The sequence below is a fragment of the Phoxinus phoxinus genome (assembly GCF_949152265.1).
Source record: "Phoxinus phoxinus genome assembly, chromosome: 15".
NCBI lineage: Eukaryota > Metazoa > Chordata > Actinopteri > Cypriniformes > Leuciscidae > Phoxinus > Phoxinus phoxinus.
In genome coordinates this window covers 22,715,931-22,730,513 of record NC_136890.1, presented here as the reverse complement: position 1 = coordinate 22,730,513, position 14,583 = coordinate 22,715,931, and the positions used below count along the sequence as shown (strand labels likewise).

Here is a 14,583-nt window from a genome sequence, read left to right as displayed (position 1 = left end):
CCAATCAAAATCCGCGTTACCATTTAAAATGACAGACAAGCACGTGCTTAAACAGAACGATATCATCTGCTGGTGTGGACGCTATATTAATAGTTTTATTTATAGTTATGTTCTTGGTTTGAACGTTATAGTTGTGATGATGTCATTACTGAACAGGCAGCCTAGCCTACAATTTTAGGCCTGATGAAATGTGTAGGTTAGCCTAATATATTTATAAAAAACATAGAGTAAAAACATATTTATTATTTTCTACCATATTTGTAAACCAGACATTTAAGACGCATTTTAGTTAAAACAATTAAAATCACAAGCGCCATTACTTGTATTTGGAACTTAAAAGCCACTAGTCACAGAGCGTGCCGAAACTACATTTCCCACAATGCGTTTCGAGAGGAATTAACAGCTGACAGTCCAAGTCCAGCTTCATGGCGAGTCGGATCTATGGATCTGAGTGGAGAATGTTGTGAGATGGAGTGCATGAGGAAAAACTCGAGCCGATCGAACAGGTATCACAGCACAGCTGTCTGCGAAACATCCGTTATTCTAAAAACATATAGGCATATAAAAAAATTATAATGGAAATTAAGCTTCAGTGACGTTTTTTGACGCAGGTGTAGGCTACTTCTTCTTCTTCCCTACGTTGCTTGACGCGTTGCTATTGACCCACATTAAGTCAATTAATAATTGTTTATTTTTAGCAGAACGGTTATTCATCATACAGCGGAATACAACTTTTCGTTGCTCTGATGATGAAAGAAAATTAATCATCATAAGAACCTAAATCAGCATTGCGTTAGTTAAGCCACTTCCTTCCCTCTTGTCCCAGTTTCAGCAAGCTTCTGCTGCGCGCTAATGACGCGTTATTATTATAATGAAGTTAGACTATAGGTCTCCCTCCTAACACTACATGTGTTCCCATTAGTGCACCATGGAGAGATCACATCCTAACAGATCAACAACCGAGATTTGACCTTTGAGATGTCGTTTAAATAGACTTATACCGGGGTGTATAATTATTTGTTTTAGTTGACCCTACAGTTCTTTTTATTTAATATAGGCCTTTTATTATTGTTATATTTTACTTTTATAAGTTCAGGTGTCTAACAAAAAATGCATTTTGTTTTTATTTTATTTTCATCAATTCCAACTGCAATTCTGCAATTCTGCTGTTTGTTTGTCAACCCCAGTTTGGGAACCCCTTATATAACATAAAAAATAATTTCTGATCTCTCCCTTTCTTATATTTTTTTCTCCTGAGAAAAATAAGTCTGTAAACTCACGTCTCCTTTAGAATTTAAGTGAAAATACTAGAGGAGACTAAAAAAATTAATGGGATTTCATTTTTAGCTCTACATATTATATTATTGTTTAAACAATTGTCTCCTTTCTTTATAACTTTTTTTCACCTAAGGGATTGCAGGAGAAACATCTGAGACAAAATTGACAACCAACTAAGCAGTAAAGCTGTCCTTTGCGCTCTCTCTCTCTCGTTCCCTCTCTCTCTCTCATTCTCGTTCCCTCTCTCTCTTGTTCTCTCTCGTTCCCTCTCGTTCCCTCTCGTTCCCTCTCGTTCCCTCTCTCTCTCTCTCTCTCTCTCTCTCTCTCTCTCTCTCTCTCTCTCTCTCTCTCTCTCTCTCTCTCTCTCTCTCTCTCTCTCTCTCTCTCTCTCTCCTCTCTCTCTCTCTCTCTCTCTCTCTCTCTCTCTCTCTCTCTCTCTCTCTCTTTCACCTGGTTCTATTAATACTTTCCATCCACATCACCTGTAGAACTGATCCTCTTATTCAATCAAGCCCACACATGAGAGAGCCAGCCAAGAAAAGTTGTTTTCTAAGACATTAGTGGTCAGCTAACGTTCAAACTTCAAGGGTTCTCTGCTAAAAAAGGCAGATTAAGCAGGCGTTGTGTTTTTGCTAGTGCATTAGGAACGGTACGATGTCCTCTGTGACCCAGGATTTGTGCTTCATCTGTGATTATTAGCTGGTTTATCTGTGTTGGGCTGTTTGAGCTTCGATAAAAATGTGCTCATATTGAAGACCGCAGTCAGGCTTTCTCAGCTGATATGAGCACGCTGCCCGGATACACAGGTGCCATAATATCAGGCTGCTGGTCTCTCCGTGCAGATGGAGGGTAAGTTATGCACTGTTTAGTATTTAAAAGGTTAAGCACTAATTTTTGGGCAGTCGCTTGGATATACTCTGAACAGACGTATGCATTTAAATCATCAATGAGTAAATCATTGTTAAGAGTGCTGAAGCATGCTGTTTTCTCAAACCTTTTCACTGAAAACATTTGATTATTTTATCTTGTTTGTAGTCTAGATTTTGAGTCGTTTTTTTTTTTCAGACCCTAATATAGTTTCCCCCCCAAGATGTTATGTATTTTGGCTATTACTTTCTAATTTCAGCAGTTTCCATTTTGCTCTGTGTTGTTTGTCTGTTTCGATTGTGACTAGTGGCCTGATTTAGCCACTCACTCAGGTTGATACACAGTGTGAGAAAGACGGGTTGTGTATACACTGACGTGATGGCATAAACATGTCTTGGTTGCTGTTTTATAAATTAGTTAACATAGATTTTATATGGCTGAAAGCTTGTTTGTGTCAGTTAACACCTACCAGTGTTATTTGGATGTTATTTATACAGTACGTGCATAACTATTAGACAAGTCGATATTCTGATCATATTTTTTTCCCCCAAGCACTTTTACCAATTCCAAACCACATAAATCCTTATAATTAAATCTGTATATAATCATTTATAAGTAATTTATAAGTTAACGTGGGCTGAAAGTGAAAAATGGCTTATATTCAGATGTGCATATTTATTAAGCTGGTTTTCTTTTACAGGAAAAATGACCCAAAAAATAGATTTAACTCGCACTGAAAAGTCAACAATTATTAAATTCCTGCGAGAAGGATGCAACACCAAATAAATTGCCAAATTAGGGCATGGACAAGAACATTTGGACCATTGGACAAGAACATTTCCCATTTTTCTTTAAGTTTTTCATCTAATATTTATTTTTTATTTTATTTCAGCCTCATTTGAGTTAACGGATTTAAAAAAAAAATGGTATAAAAAAAAACTATAACAACAATGATGCCCACATACTCACTCCAAGTTTGTTTTGTAAGGCATTAGATTGTTGAGGGGACAGAATAAAAACAAATATTTATTTTGTATAAACAATTCTTGTAGACTCAAATAAAAGGGAAAGGTTGTTGTTTGTGTCACTAGGAGCAGCAAAAAGAATAATACTAACTGGTGTCAAAAGGTTTCCCAAACACTCTTCCTGTATCCCATTGGTTGGACATAGAGATTGCCCCGCCCCAACCTCACCCCATTGGTTGAGCTGCTGTTGCTGTGTTGGTTTTGTCAGACAGACAGAGCTTACTGTATAGTTGTTTCTGCATGTTGAATGTATTATATAATAGAATAATTCTCTTTTTTTTGGTCTAGTGGGAGTGGTGAAGATTCTCTGGACAGGCTCCTCCCCACGGTCAGCACCTCTCGCAGGAAGAGCAGCACTCTGGGTAAAACAGAACCTCCACTGCTTCGCACCGGCACTCGTACCATCTACACAGCCGGCAGACCGCCCTGGTACAACGAACATGGAGCCCAGTTTAAAGAGGCCTTTGTCATTGGTACGAGTAGATGGAAACAAGAGTGAACAGAAACTTGACTTCCTGATGATCATTTAAATAGAGATATTTAAAAGCCTTTCAATATTGGCTCAGCTCGTTCCCTATTATGTTTTCTTGAAGATTTGAACTTAAATACTAAATCAGAAAGTCTAAACAAGTAATAATGTTGTTACAGGCCTGTGTGGAGGCAGTTCCTCTGGAAAAACTACTGTAGCCAATAAAATCATTGAAGCTCTGGACGTTCCTTGGGTTGTTTTACTATCCATGGACTCATTTTATAAGGTGAGGTGTTTGTGTTTATGAGAAAGAAGTTTGGTCATCTGTTTGTGTTTGTTTGAGTGTGAGATCTGAATGTGCGATTGGTCCACCATATTTAGTTAATCTGGTAAATCAAGTGCTTCCGTAATCCCTCTCCTTCCTTCTTTATCTCTGTGTGAATCCGTTTGTTCCAACACATGACCACACAAACACACTGCAGTCTAATGACTGACACTCTAGTCTAAACAGTTTAGCCAGTCACATTTGATTTGCACATATAAAATCAAAATGGCCGCTGTGGAGATTTGTTTGTTAATTGTTCAGCAAGGCTGTATGTATCCACTTCTTTTTAATGAAGTTTGCCCAAAAATTTAATTCTGTCATAATTTACACAAGATTATCAAAAAGAACTGTCTCTTAATTCATTCCCTGCCAATGATGGAGATTTCTGAAAGAGTACTGAATCCCCTGATCAAAAGACTTGTGAAGAAGCAGAAGCAAGCGATAGAATATGTAAAATAAAGCAATTATCAACATTAAACCGCATATAAATCAAAACTGCCTAATGTTAAATGAAATTTTCACCTAGAACAAGCTATAGGACTGTGAAAGCTTTGGGGGTGTTGATGGACTCGATCTAATATGTTTTGATCACTGAGAAAACAGTCTTTAGAATTTTTTTTCATGTTTTTCTAACCCTTTTTAATGAAACTTACCCACATTCAACGGTTGATAAAAAAAAATGTATTAAGCTATAATGAAAGTTTTTTTTTTTTTAAGCAGAAGCTTTCTTTCTCTTGATATATTGCATGTTCAGATATTCATACAACAAAATATTCTGGGGGGCATGAACATTTTTGTGAATTTGTGAAAAATGCTATGAGTGGCTGGCAACTTTAAAAAAAAAATACTGGCTGGGAAAGAGTTGTCAATTGTTCGGGAATCGGACTTCATTGCCCACACTGAATGTTTTTGAGTCACCAAAAAAAAACTAAAAATTTGTTCAGAATTCTGGCTTTATTGACTAAAAATTATTGACTTTGTTCAGGAATTAAGGGCCGTTCACACCAAGGACGATAACTACAAAGATAACTATATATGCATCCACACCGACGACCGATAACGGTCTTTTTAAGCACACGATGTCATCTGCCATTTTAAATAAGCGAGACCTTTAAATTAGAATGGATTCTGATTGGCTGTCAGTGTTTTATCGTTCGACAGCTGGAAAAAAATCGTTCTGAAAGTGATCCCAACGATATCGTTCGTCATATCTTTATCGTTATCGTCCTTGGTGTGAACGTTTTTTTTTTTTTTTTTTTTGTGTTCCTAGGAAAAAAACAACAATATAAGGGTTTAAGGGTTTGACATAAATGACAGAATTGTCATATTTGGGCAAACTACAATTTTTTTTAATTTTATGCAACCCTTAACATCTTTTCACACATACTACCAACAGCCATATGCCACGTTTGATGTGATTAGAATATGAATATGTTAAAGCACATATGGTGATGGGTCAGGATTGTGATCTTTCCTGTGTCTGTGGCGCCCCCACCAGTGATCAAACATGCAACCTTTATGTTACCCATCTGCAGGTCCTGTCTCGAGAGGAACAAGCTCTAGCAGCCAAGAACGACTATAACTTTGACCATCCGGGAGCCTTCGACTTTGAGCTGCTTGAAAGCACACTGCGGAAACTTAAACTGGGGAAAAGTGTCAAAATCCCAGTGTATGACTTCACTACACATGGACGCCAGAAAGACTGGGTGAGTGTGTGTGTGTGTGTGTGTGTGTGTGGCAGATGTTTTACTGATTTTCCAGATGCCAAGGATACAGATACAGCAAAAGATTTCAGTTGTTTGATGGTGTTTACGTTTTCATCCCCCTTCCAGAAAAACGTCTATGGTGCCAGCGTCATTATCTTTGAAGGCATCTTGTCCTTTGCAGACAAAGAGCTCTTGCAGGTATTGTGAAATGTTTCAGTTTCTGAATGTTTAAATGCTGATAAAAATGCAAAGTGAAGTAAGTGATAACAATGTTTTTGTGATGAAGAAGATGATGAGGGAACATTTATCACAGATCCATCTTAAAGAGCCATGAAATGAACATTTGTCTTGTGTGGTTTTTAGTCCATATTGTTTAGGTTTTAGCTCATCTATATGCTGGTATATTCCTAAAAGTTTACACAATTAACATTTTGCAGGTATAAGCATTTCAAATGTAGGCCTACATTTTTTTTCCAGGGAATATTGATTACTAAATATATGATGACTCAATCTTGCTGAAAATATCTCGAAAACATATTTATTTAGGCATCTTATGTTTTTTTTTTTTTTTTTTTTTTTTTGCAGCTGATGGACATGAAGATTTTTGTAGATACAGATTCAGATATTCGGCTGGTACGGCGGCTGAGGAGGGACATCACAGAGAGAGGACGTGACATTGAGGGAGTGATTAAACAATACAATAAGTTTGTAAAACCAGCCTTTGAGCAGTACATAGAACCCACCATGCGACTTGCAGACATTGTAGTGCCACGTGGTGAGTTCAATATTTATTTCCTGCAGTGTATAATTGCAGTTACCATTGCCTTTTGAATACAGGTATTACAATTATTCAATTATTTCTCCTGCAAACACAGGCGGGGGTAACATGGTGGCCATTGACCTGATCGTTCAGCATGTTCACAGCCAGCTAGAAGAGGTGAGTGAAAAGGGGCATTGTGGGAAAATGTGTCCTGTGAAGTAATCTTATCCATTGTTCCATGAGGGTAGTCTGCCCTAGACAAGACATGTTAAGTCAAGTTCTTGACTTGACTTACGACCCTAAACAAAAATAAGGACATTTTGACAGAATATATATCTGTCTGGCACCCCAGCATAACTGTAAGAGGGAAAGTGTTACAAAAAGAAAAAGAAAACACTTTTTAACAACTTAGTGTTTACCATGTAAAACTGACAAGTTTTAGTGTAGCTGTGCAGTTTTTTCCCCCCTAATATCATCTCAAACATTTTCGGGAGGGCATTTTTCATGTTAGATAGACTTGAAGCTTTTTCAGCTTACTTCACACTACACGCAGAAACGGCGCCCTCTATCTGTGAATAGAAGTTCTGCAACCTCTATTTATTTTATTTTATATAAATACAGTTAGGGACAATGAAGTAAACAGTTATCAAAGAAGTACGTATGTAAGACAGAAAGATTGTCTCAAACTCTCAGCCTGCTAACTCTTTCTCTTTCACTGTTTGTCACTGATCTTTCATCTCTGTTCTGTTGCATGCATTCTCTCGGCAGCGTGAGATTAGTGTCAGGTAGAGAAGCTGTTTAATCATGCTTTTTAGTTTTTTTTATATATATACATATATAGGAATATAGTCCATGTGTGTGTATGAACATGCAAACCACCCACAATAGCTCATTTAGTGTTGCAATCATTGTTAGAAATGTTATGTTGAGGTGTAAAAATGGCATCTTTTTATCTGTGAAAGTGCTGATCTGCTTCATATCTCTTCTCTTGCATATGCACTCGCACACACAGGGCACTCCTGGCCACGGCCCACCAGTCCCAGCCTCTACCTCAGACTCTCAGTGTGCTGGAAAGCACGCCACAGGTCCGAGGTCTCCACACCATCATCAGGTGAGTGGTGAGTGTCATATGAATCACATCAAAACATTAGCCTACTTTAAGAAGTTGATTCTTGTTGTTGAAATGTGTTTTTGAAATCCATTCATCTGTTGCGGGTGCCATTCAGAATTCCTCACATGTGTGAATCAGGCTAATGAGTGACTGGCCTGCATCACCCTTTTCTCTGCGTCTCTTATGCACACCGCCTCAATTTTTCTGTTTGTTTTTTAGGAACAAAGACACCAGCCGTGACGAGTTCATCTTCTACTCAAAGAGACTGATGCGGCTGCTGATTGAACACGCACTGTCTTTCTTACCCTCCAAGGTGTGTGGGTGTTTTTCTGCGTGTATGTGATATTGTTGTGCGATCAAAGCTGAATCTACTGTGATTTAAACTATACCTAGTGCTCAATTAAAATTGTGAATAACATGACCTGTTACATGACAGTTAATTCATCAAATTAATAGCTTATAACCATGCGGATGTCAATAAAAAATTATATTAATATGCCAATTGTATTTGAAACTTCAACTGAACTAACTTTATTGACTAAGTATGCAAAACAAACAAGGAATTTGTCCCCGGTATGAATTATTCCACACATATATGCAATGTATTTTAATATGTAATAATATTGTACTAGAGTTAATTCAAATTAAATGAACATCAATTAGTCACACATATATCAATAAAAATGTTATTCTGATTAATTAAATAAGCCAGTTAATCAATCAAATTAATCACAATTAATCACACCTGTCAATAAAATTTTATTTGAATGAATTACATGATATGCCAGTTAATTAATCAAGTTAATCGCTAATAATCACACATATACATCAATAAAACTTTTGATTGAGTTAATGACATTATATGCCAGATAATTAATCGGCAAGACTATTATTTTTCATTATTTTTAGTTCATTCCAATCAATTTCAATGTAATTTTGAAAGTCCCAATTATAACCTAAATATATGGTTTATCAATAATATTAATGTTATCTATGACATTAACCACCTTAATATCAATATTTTGCTTATGTTTCTCTTTTGCTGACCTGTTGTCACCCCTCTTAATGAATGCAAAGCAAACAAAAAAATCTTCTCCGCTGTACAATGTGTGTCATCACAAAAATATCTGTCCTTTTTACAGGCCTGTACCATCCAAACACCACAAGGTCAAGAGTATAAGGGGCGCAGATTTAGTGGGAAAGGGGTAAATTTGTGTGTCTGACAGTAATTGAACATTTCTTACTAGATTGGTATCATCTTGGTTTTTGTAGCAGCACCTGTCTTCCTGTTTTCTAGATCACAGGTGTGTCCATTCTTCGGGCAGGGGAGACCATGGAGCCTGCACTGAGAGCCGTGTGGAAAGACGTCCGTATTGGCAAGATTCTGATCCAGACTAATCTGGATTCAGGAGAACCAGAGGTAACACAGGACAATAACAGAATGAATGCAATGAAGCCTGTCTCTCTTGTGTATATAAGAGAGATCTTAGTACTAAATCTTAAGCCGGGCGTACACTGTGCGAATTTAGACACTCGAGAGCCCTTGCACACATTACGAGTTAGTTAATCTGATAACCGTGTCAAAGCAGTTGAGTGACATCCTTTCAGTGGATAAAAAGGAAGCCCTCTTTCCGTGCTTTCTGCCATACCAAATCCCGCATACAGTATGCTTGTTTTTTTTTTCCGTTTAATAATAAGAGTTTATGAGGAGCATTTATGCTGCGACGTGTAGGTTGTGTGACGACACTTGAATCTATTTCATGTAAATCTATTTAAATGTGTTTTTAAAGGGGAAGTGCATCTCCTTAGCCTTACCTCCACCTATGGTGAGCTGGCGTCAATCGCATGAACTCAGGCGCTAAACACAGAAAATTAAGTCATCAATTTTGCTGCTATAGCTTTTGATGGAAACGGAAAAAAAAGAAATGTGTAAATGACTAGGTGAATAGCAGAGAACAGTATGGTCATTCTGGCCAACAATAACAACTTGAAAGTGCATTTGTGTGTCAGTGTATGTGCATGATATCGGGTCGCTAGTAGCCAATGCGATGTGGTTGTATTATGTATGTATTATTGTATGTTGTATGATTTGAGAATAGGGGAGAGCATATACACTGGTCAAATTCAGGCTGACATCTCATTTTTTTTAAACGTTTAAAGATTATCGTGTCCGTAAGGTACTCTGCTCGGCTCGTAACGCTTCTCACATGATACGAGCCACAACCATACGAGCATCGACAATTGACATGAAAAAAGAATCGCCTACGAGACTTTACTCTGACTACATACAATATATATGCCTTTTTTTTTCCTGGACACAGATTATGCCTGGCATTTCACCATGCTTTTTTGTTTATATTTGTGGCCTTTTCTCTGTTATTTTCTCGGCTCTCCACAAACCCTGTTTGTCCATTTTGCCTGTTGGTCTCTGTCTCTGTGGTAACAGAGATCTCCTGACTCCTCAGTTTCATTCTTTTTGGTGGCTGTGGTTCCCTCTTTCTCACTTCGTTTCCGTGGTAACTATGACTCCCTCCCCTTCCATTTAGCTGCACTACCTGCGACTGCCCAGAGACATCAGTGAGGACCATGTGATTTTGATGGATAGCACCGTTTCTACTGGAGCGGCAGCCATGATGGCAGTGAGGGTGTTGCTGGTATGTTGCTGTAGACCTCATTCCTTCCGAAATGTACAAACAAAAAGTGCAAACCCTGCACGGCAGTATCATTTAGACACGTTTACACAAAGCGTTTTTTTGACTGCATTTTTTTAAATAAAAGTAATTAGGGGCCAAGACTCATTGTTAGAATGTTTTAATTGTTTTAATTTGTTGAATGTGAGTGTGTGTATGTGTATATACAGGACCATGATGTCCAGGAAGACAAGATTGTGTTGTTGTCTCTGCTGATGGCGGAGTTGGGAGTTTCCTCAGTGGCTTACGCCTTCCCTCGTGTCAAAATCATCACTACTGCTGTGGATAAGAGCCTAGACGACCTTCTTCATCTCATTCCAGGGATAGGTGAGTGGTCCTGATAGATACACTACCGTTCAAAAGTTTAGGGTCAGTAAGATTTTTTTTTTTTTTAAGAAATAAATACTTTTATTCAGCAAGGATGCAATTGATCAAAAGTGGCAGTGAAGATATTTATAAATTATAAAAAGATAGATTTCCATTTCAAATAGTTTTTTTTTCTATTCATCAAAAAAATGCATCACAGTTTCTACAAAATTATTAAGCAGCACAATTGTTTTAAACATAGATAAAAAATAAGAAATGTTTCTTTAGCAGCAAATCATCATATCAAAATGATTTCTGAAGTAATGATGCTGAAAATTCAGCTTTAACATCACAGGAATAAATTATATTTCAAAATATATTAAAACAGAATACGGTTGTTTTTAATTGTACAAATGTTTTACAATATCACTGGTTTTACTGGTATTGAAAAATACTTCTAAAGCCTTTATTAATATTAATGTTAATTTCAGCATGTACTAATACATTAAAACATTTTTAATTATTTAATGGACCTGAGCTAACATGAACTAACAATGACCAGTTCATTTTTTTATTAACTGATGTTAACAAAGTAAAATAAGTACAGTAACAAATGTATTGTTCATTGTTATTGTTAATGCATTTACTAATGTTAATTAATGGGACCTTATTGTAATGTTACCAAAAATTCTGACCAACCCCAAATCTTTGAATGGTAGTGTGTATCTAAATATAAGATGAAGAAAAAAAAAACTACACTTTGTACTAAAATCTTGTGGGTGTGTATTCGCTGTCCTTAAAGGGGACTTTGGTGACCGTTACTTTGGGACAGATGGGTCTTCATCGTGGATTGATGAAGAACAGCAAGAACCACATAGCAGCTCTTCAGAGGTTTGACATTTTGTTCAAGCAATTCAGGCAGTTGTGACAAGTGAGGATCAACACTTTTACTGTAATTTCATAAAGCCAGCCAGGAACAAAAATGTTTTGCCTAGCACACTTATGAGGCACAGTATTTTGCACTTTATTTTAAAACCGTATGTTCATGATGTGATCTAAAACAATAAAATGTATTTTATCAATAAACAATGTTAGATTTAATCTTATTCTAGCTCCTCAAACACTGTCACAAAAGTTCAAATTGGTAACATTTAGACATTTCTAAGCATTAGTTTGTACATTTGTGTATATGTATAATAATGGCTGGACACTTGGCTGTTACCGGTACATGTTTTCAAGCACTTGATAATGTGCCAGTCCTTTACACGCATTATATATTTTTCTCAAACCTTCTATTTTACAATTGCTAGAGAAATTTCTATTTCATCATTCTTCAGACAGCTGAGAGGGAGTTTTCTGGGAGCAATAGAGCTATTTTTTCTCTCCAAATTGTATTTATTGTACATGTGTATCTGCAGCCTTAACACCAGGGGGCAGTACTTCACTCCTCCTGACTTATTGTTCTTTTGCTGGTTTAATAAGGGCATTCAAATCCCAAAATATGTTGTTCACTCAAAAAGTTAGAGACAATCAAACCAAACTGTTAATCCAATCTTAATAAAAGACCAGAAGAAGACACTGACCTAGCCATGACCCTAGTAGCTAAACAGAATAGTGACAAGATTAAGCTCAAGGTGTTTTTGTTGTGGAACTATAAGCCTTGAGAGTAAATAACAGCACACTTACTCAGCTCAAAAACCTGTTAAAGGTAGGGTAGGCAATTTCAGAGCGGACAGCAATCATTAGATCCCGCCATATCTTCAGAGCGCTCCTCCAAAACGCATTAACAGGCAGGTCGCAAAGCCAGAGCAGATTCAGCAAAGTGTCATAACAAATGGCATTCAATTACCCCATTTCTCAAAGGGTTCATTTCGCCGTTGATAGTGTTGACATAGAAACGCAAAAAAATCGTCACGACTTGCCATCTCTTAATTACGGTAGTTATAGGGTGAACGCAGCATAAGCTTGTTGTTTTGGTTCAGAAGGAACTGTAAATGGTAGCTGCTGTTTGTTCCAGCGCTCGGTGACTGTGTGTCTGCGCTAGCAGGGTCTACAAAGGTATGCAAATACAGCATCCTATTATTGCATTAGGACCGAATGCAATGATTGGACGAACATTTTTTGGTCCTGAGACTTCCACAGATGTACATTCTTTTCATAAGTAGTCCACTTCTATTATTGATTGCTATCAAGAAGTGAAGAGAGTTTCAACCGATATAACAAAAAGTGTTTATGAAAAACATTGCCTATACCTTTAATAGCTCTGGGTGAAGGTGAAGGGGTCTTCATTGAGAGGAACTGAACAAGAGCTCTATTGAGATGGAGTAATTAAGAGTCAAGTACAAGTAGGGTATAGAAATGAGACCATAAGAGAGAACTTAAAGATGAATGTAGGTAGGAAAAAGTCATAGGTTTTAAAAGATGTGACATCTGTTTCGGCAAAATGGAGTAAACTTGCATTAACAAGTTTCTTCTAAGATCAGACTTTTGACAAATTAGGCAACTGGAAACAAAGGGCATCTATCTAAAGAATCCAGCAGATATATTTGGATAAAATTAACCGGACATCATCAATCTCTTCAGCACTTCACAAATATAACCTATTTGACTCGATGGGAGCTAAAAAATTTTTTAAAGGTCAGAATCTGACCATCTGCATTTAAAAAAAGGGCAAAAAATCAGCAACAGGGAAACCTGACAAATGTCTTCAAATAAAACATCTAAACAACGGCTGCAGCCGAAATTGCATGTGCCCCTATTATATAGTAGGCAAAAAGCATGGGACAAAATAAGAATGTCTGAATTCACAGCATTCATAAAAGAGGAGGCAAAAAGTCCCAGTATGACCTTCTACTTCCGGCGAGATTCTGAAGTGTGTATACGATGGAGAGGATTTGTGATGGGCAGTGAAGCGACGTAACTGACGCTGGTAGGTCACATGATAATGACAACATGGAGAGTATAGTATGTCCATTCATACTTCTCACATTCATACTATATAGAACATACATGCAAAATAAGTACTTACTCAAGAGAGTATGCGATTTCGGACGCAGCCCATGTCTCGGGGTGTTGAATTAATTGGTGTTGTGGCTGCATACAACCTCCGGTGTGCATAAATTTTCAATAATTCAACAGCACTTCGTCAATTATTCCTTACACACACACACACGTTTAAATATCTAGCATATGTAGAATGAAAATGCTCTTTTCTCATTTTACGTTAATGACGTACAGTACAGGCTTTGGGGCTAAAAAGTTTGGAAACATTAAAATTGAGAAATTTAACTTTTTCCCCATTTTATAATGGCAGTACAATACATGAGAAAAGAACCTAAAGTACCATTCCCTCAAAAATATTTAATAAAATGCGGAAATAATTCAAAGGAGGTGGATACATATCAAAGGCACTGTACAGTGCTGACATACATTGTATAGAAACCTAGATGACCGAGACTGTTGTAGCCACACTTTGCTCCAACATGCAAAAATATTTCCAGGGCTTCTGAGTCAGGCCCTTTTTACCAGTGTTGCTGTAGCTCTAAAATGTGGGTGACATCTTGACTTAGCAGAGCTCCTCATACATGCTGGATTTGCCTAGACAAAAAACTGGTCTGCAACTGCAGCCTCAAGGTTAACCTGTTACTATGGAAACAAGTCAGCCAATAAAAAAACAGCAGACGGTTGCTATGTTGACTGCACCCTTTTTGTTTTAAGGATGACCTATTTTTTTTTCCAGAGCAAGTCAGATGCGAGCTTGTGACACACAAACACACGCAGGGACACAGTAAGAGAGGTAGGGAAGCGGGTTACACTTTTACAAACACAAGTTCATATGGTCTAGTAGAGGATGTGAATGAAATAAAAGAGAGAAAAATCCCTGTGACCTCCTCCATCTGTTTTTAATGTAATCTTACTGTGAAATGCGATGAGATTTTGTCTCAATGGAGGAGAATTCTTAAATACCATACCATGACAGTGAGGCAGTTGTCATAGGAACAGCATGTACCATAGTGAAAGGCTGATGTGACTGCAGCTTCAATGGC

General features: G+C 37.3%; 1 protein-coding gene across 7 annotated transcripts; it reads left to right on the top strand.

The window, feature by feature from the left end:
- The first annotated feature begins 13 nt into the window (after nucleotides 1–13).
- Nucleotides 14–11,636, top strand: uckl1a (uridine-cytidine kinase 1-like 1a). 7 transcript variants are annotated; one of them, XM_079638256.1, is made up of 15 exons: nucleotides 14–506; nucleotides 3,459–3,643; nucleotides 3,819–3,925; nucleotides 5,500–5,670; nucleotides 5,797–5,868; nucleotides 6,256–6,445; nucleotides 6,546–6,607; nucleotides 7,199–7,215; nucleotides 7,443–7,541; nucleotides 7,761–7,854; nucleotides 8,684–8,746; nucleotides 8,839–8,961; nucleotides 10,088–10,195; nucleotides 10,402–10,558; nucleotides 11,340–11,636. In XM_079638256.1, the coding sequence occupies exons 1-15, from the start codon at nucleotides 442–444 to the stop codon at nucleotides 11,432–11,434; spliced, it is 1,608 nt and encodes a 535-aa protein (XP_079494382.1). In that variant the 5' UTR covers nucleotides 14–441; the 3' UTR covers nucleotides 11,435–11,636. The 7 variants fall into 7 exon arrangements, with proteins under 7 accessions (XP_079494382.1, XP_079494380.1, XP_079494384.1 ...); XM_079638255.1 differs by lacking the exon at nucleotides 14–506 and adding an exon at nucleotides 1,793–2,127; XM_079638254.1 differs by lacking the exon at nucleotides 7,199–7,215 and having other exon boundaries at nucleotides 6,546–6,626; nucleotides 7,443–7,548.
- Nucleotides 11,637–14,583: the final 2,947 nt, after the last annotated feature.

What these genes read in the sequence shown, in the direction of transcription:
- uckl1a (XM_079638253.1), top strand. Translation starts at nt 2,060, where the DNA reads ATGAGCACGCTGCCCGGATACACAGGTGCCATAATATCAGGCTGCTGG. An exon ending in GGTGAGTGAAAAGGGGCATT is followed by an intron (nt 6,627 to 7,442) that starts GTGGGAAAATGT and finishes TCGCACACACAG; the next exon opens with GGCACTCCTGGCCACGGCCC. An exon ending in TGGATTCAGGAGAACCAGAG is followed by an intron (nt 8,962 to 10,087) that starts GTAACACAGGAC and finishes CCTTCCATTTAG; the next exon opens with CTGCACTACCTGCGACTGCC.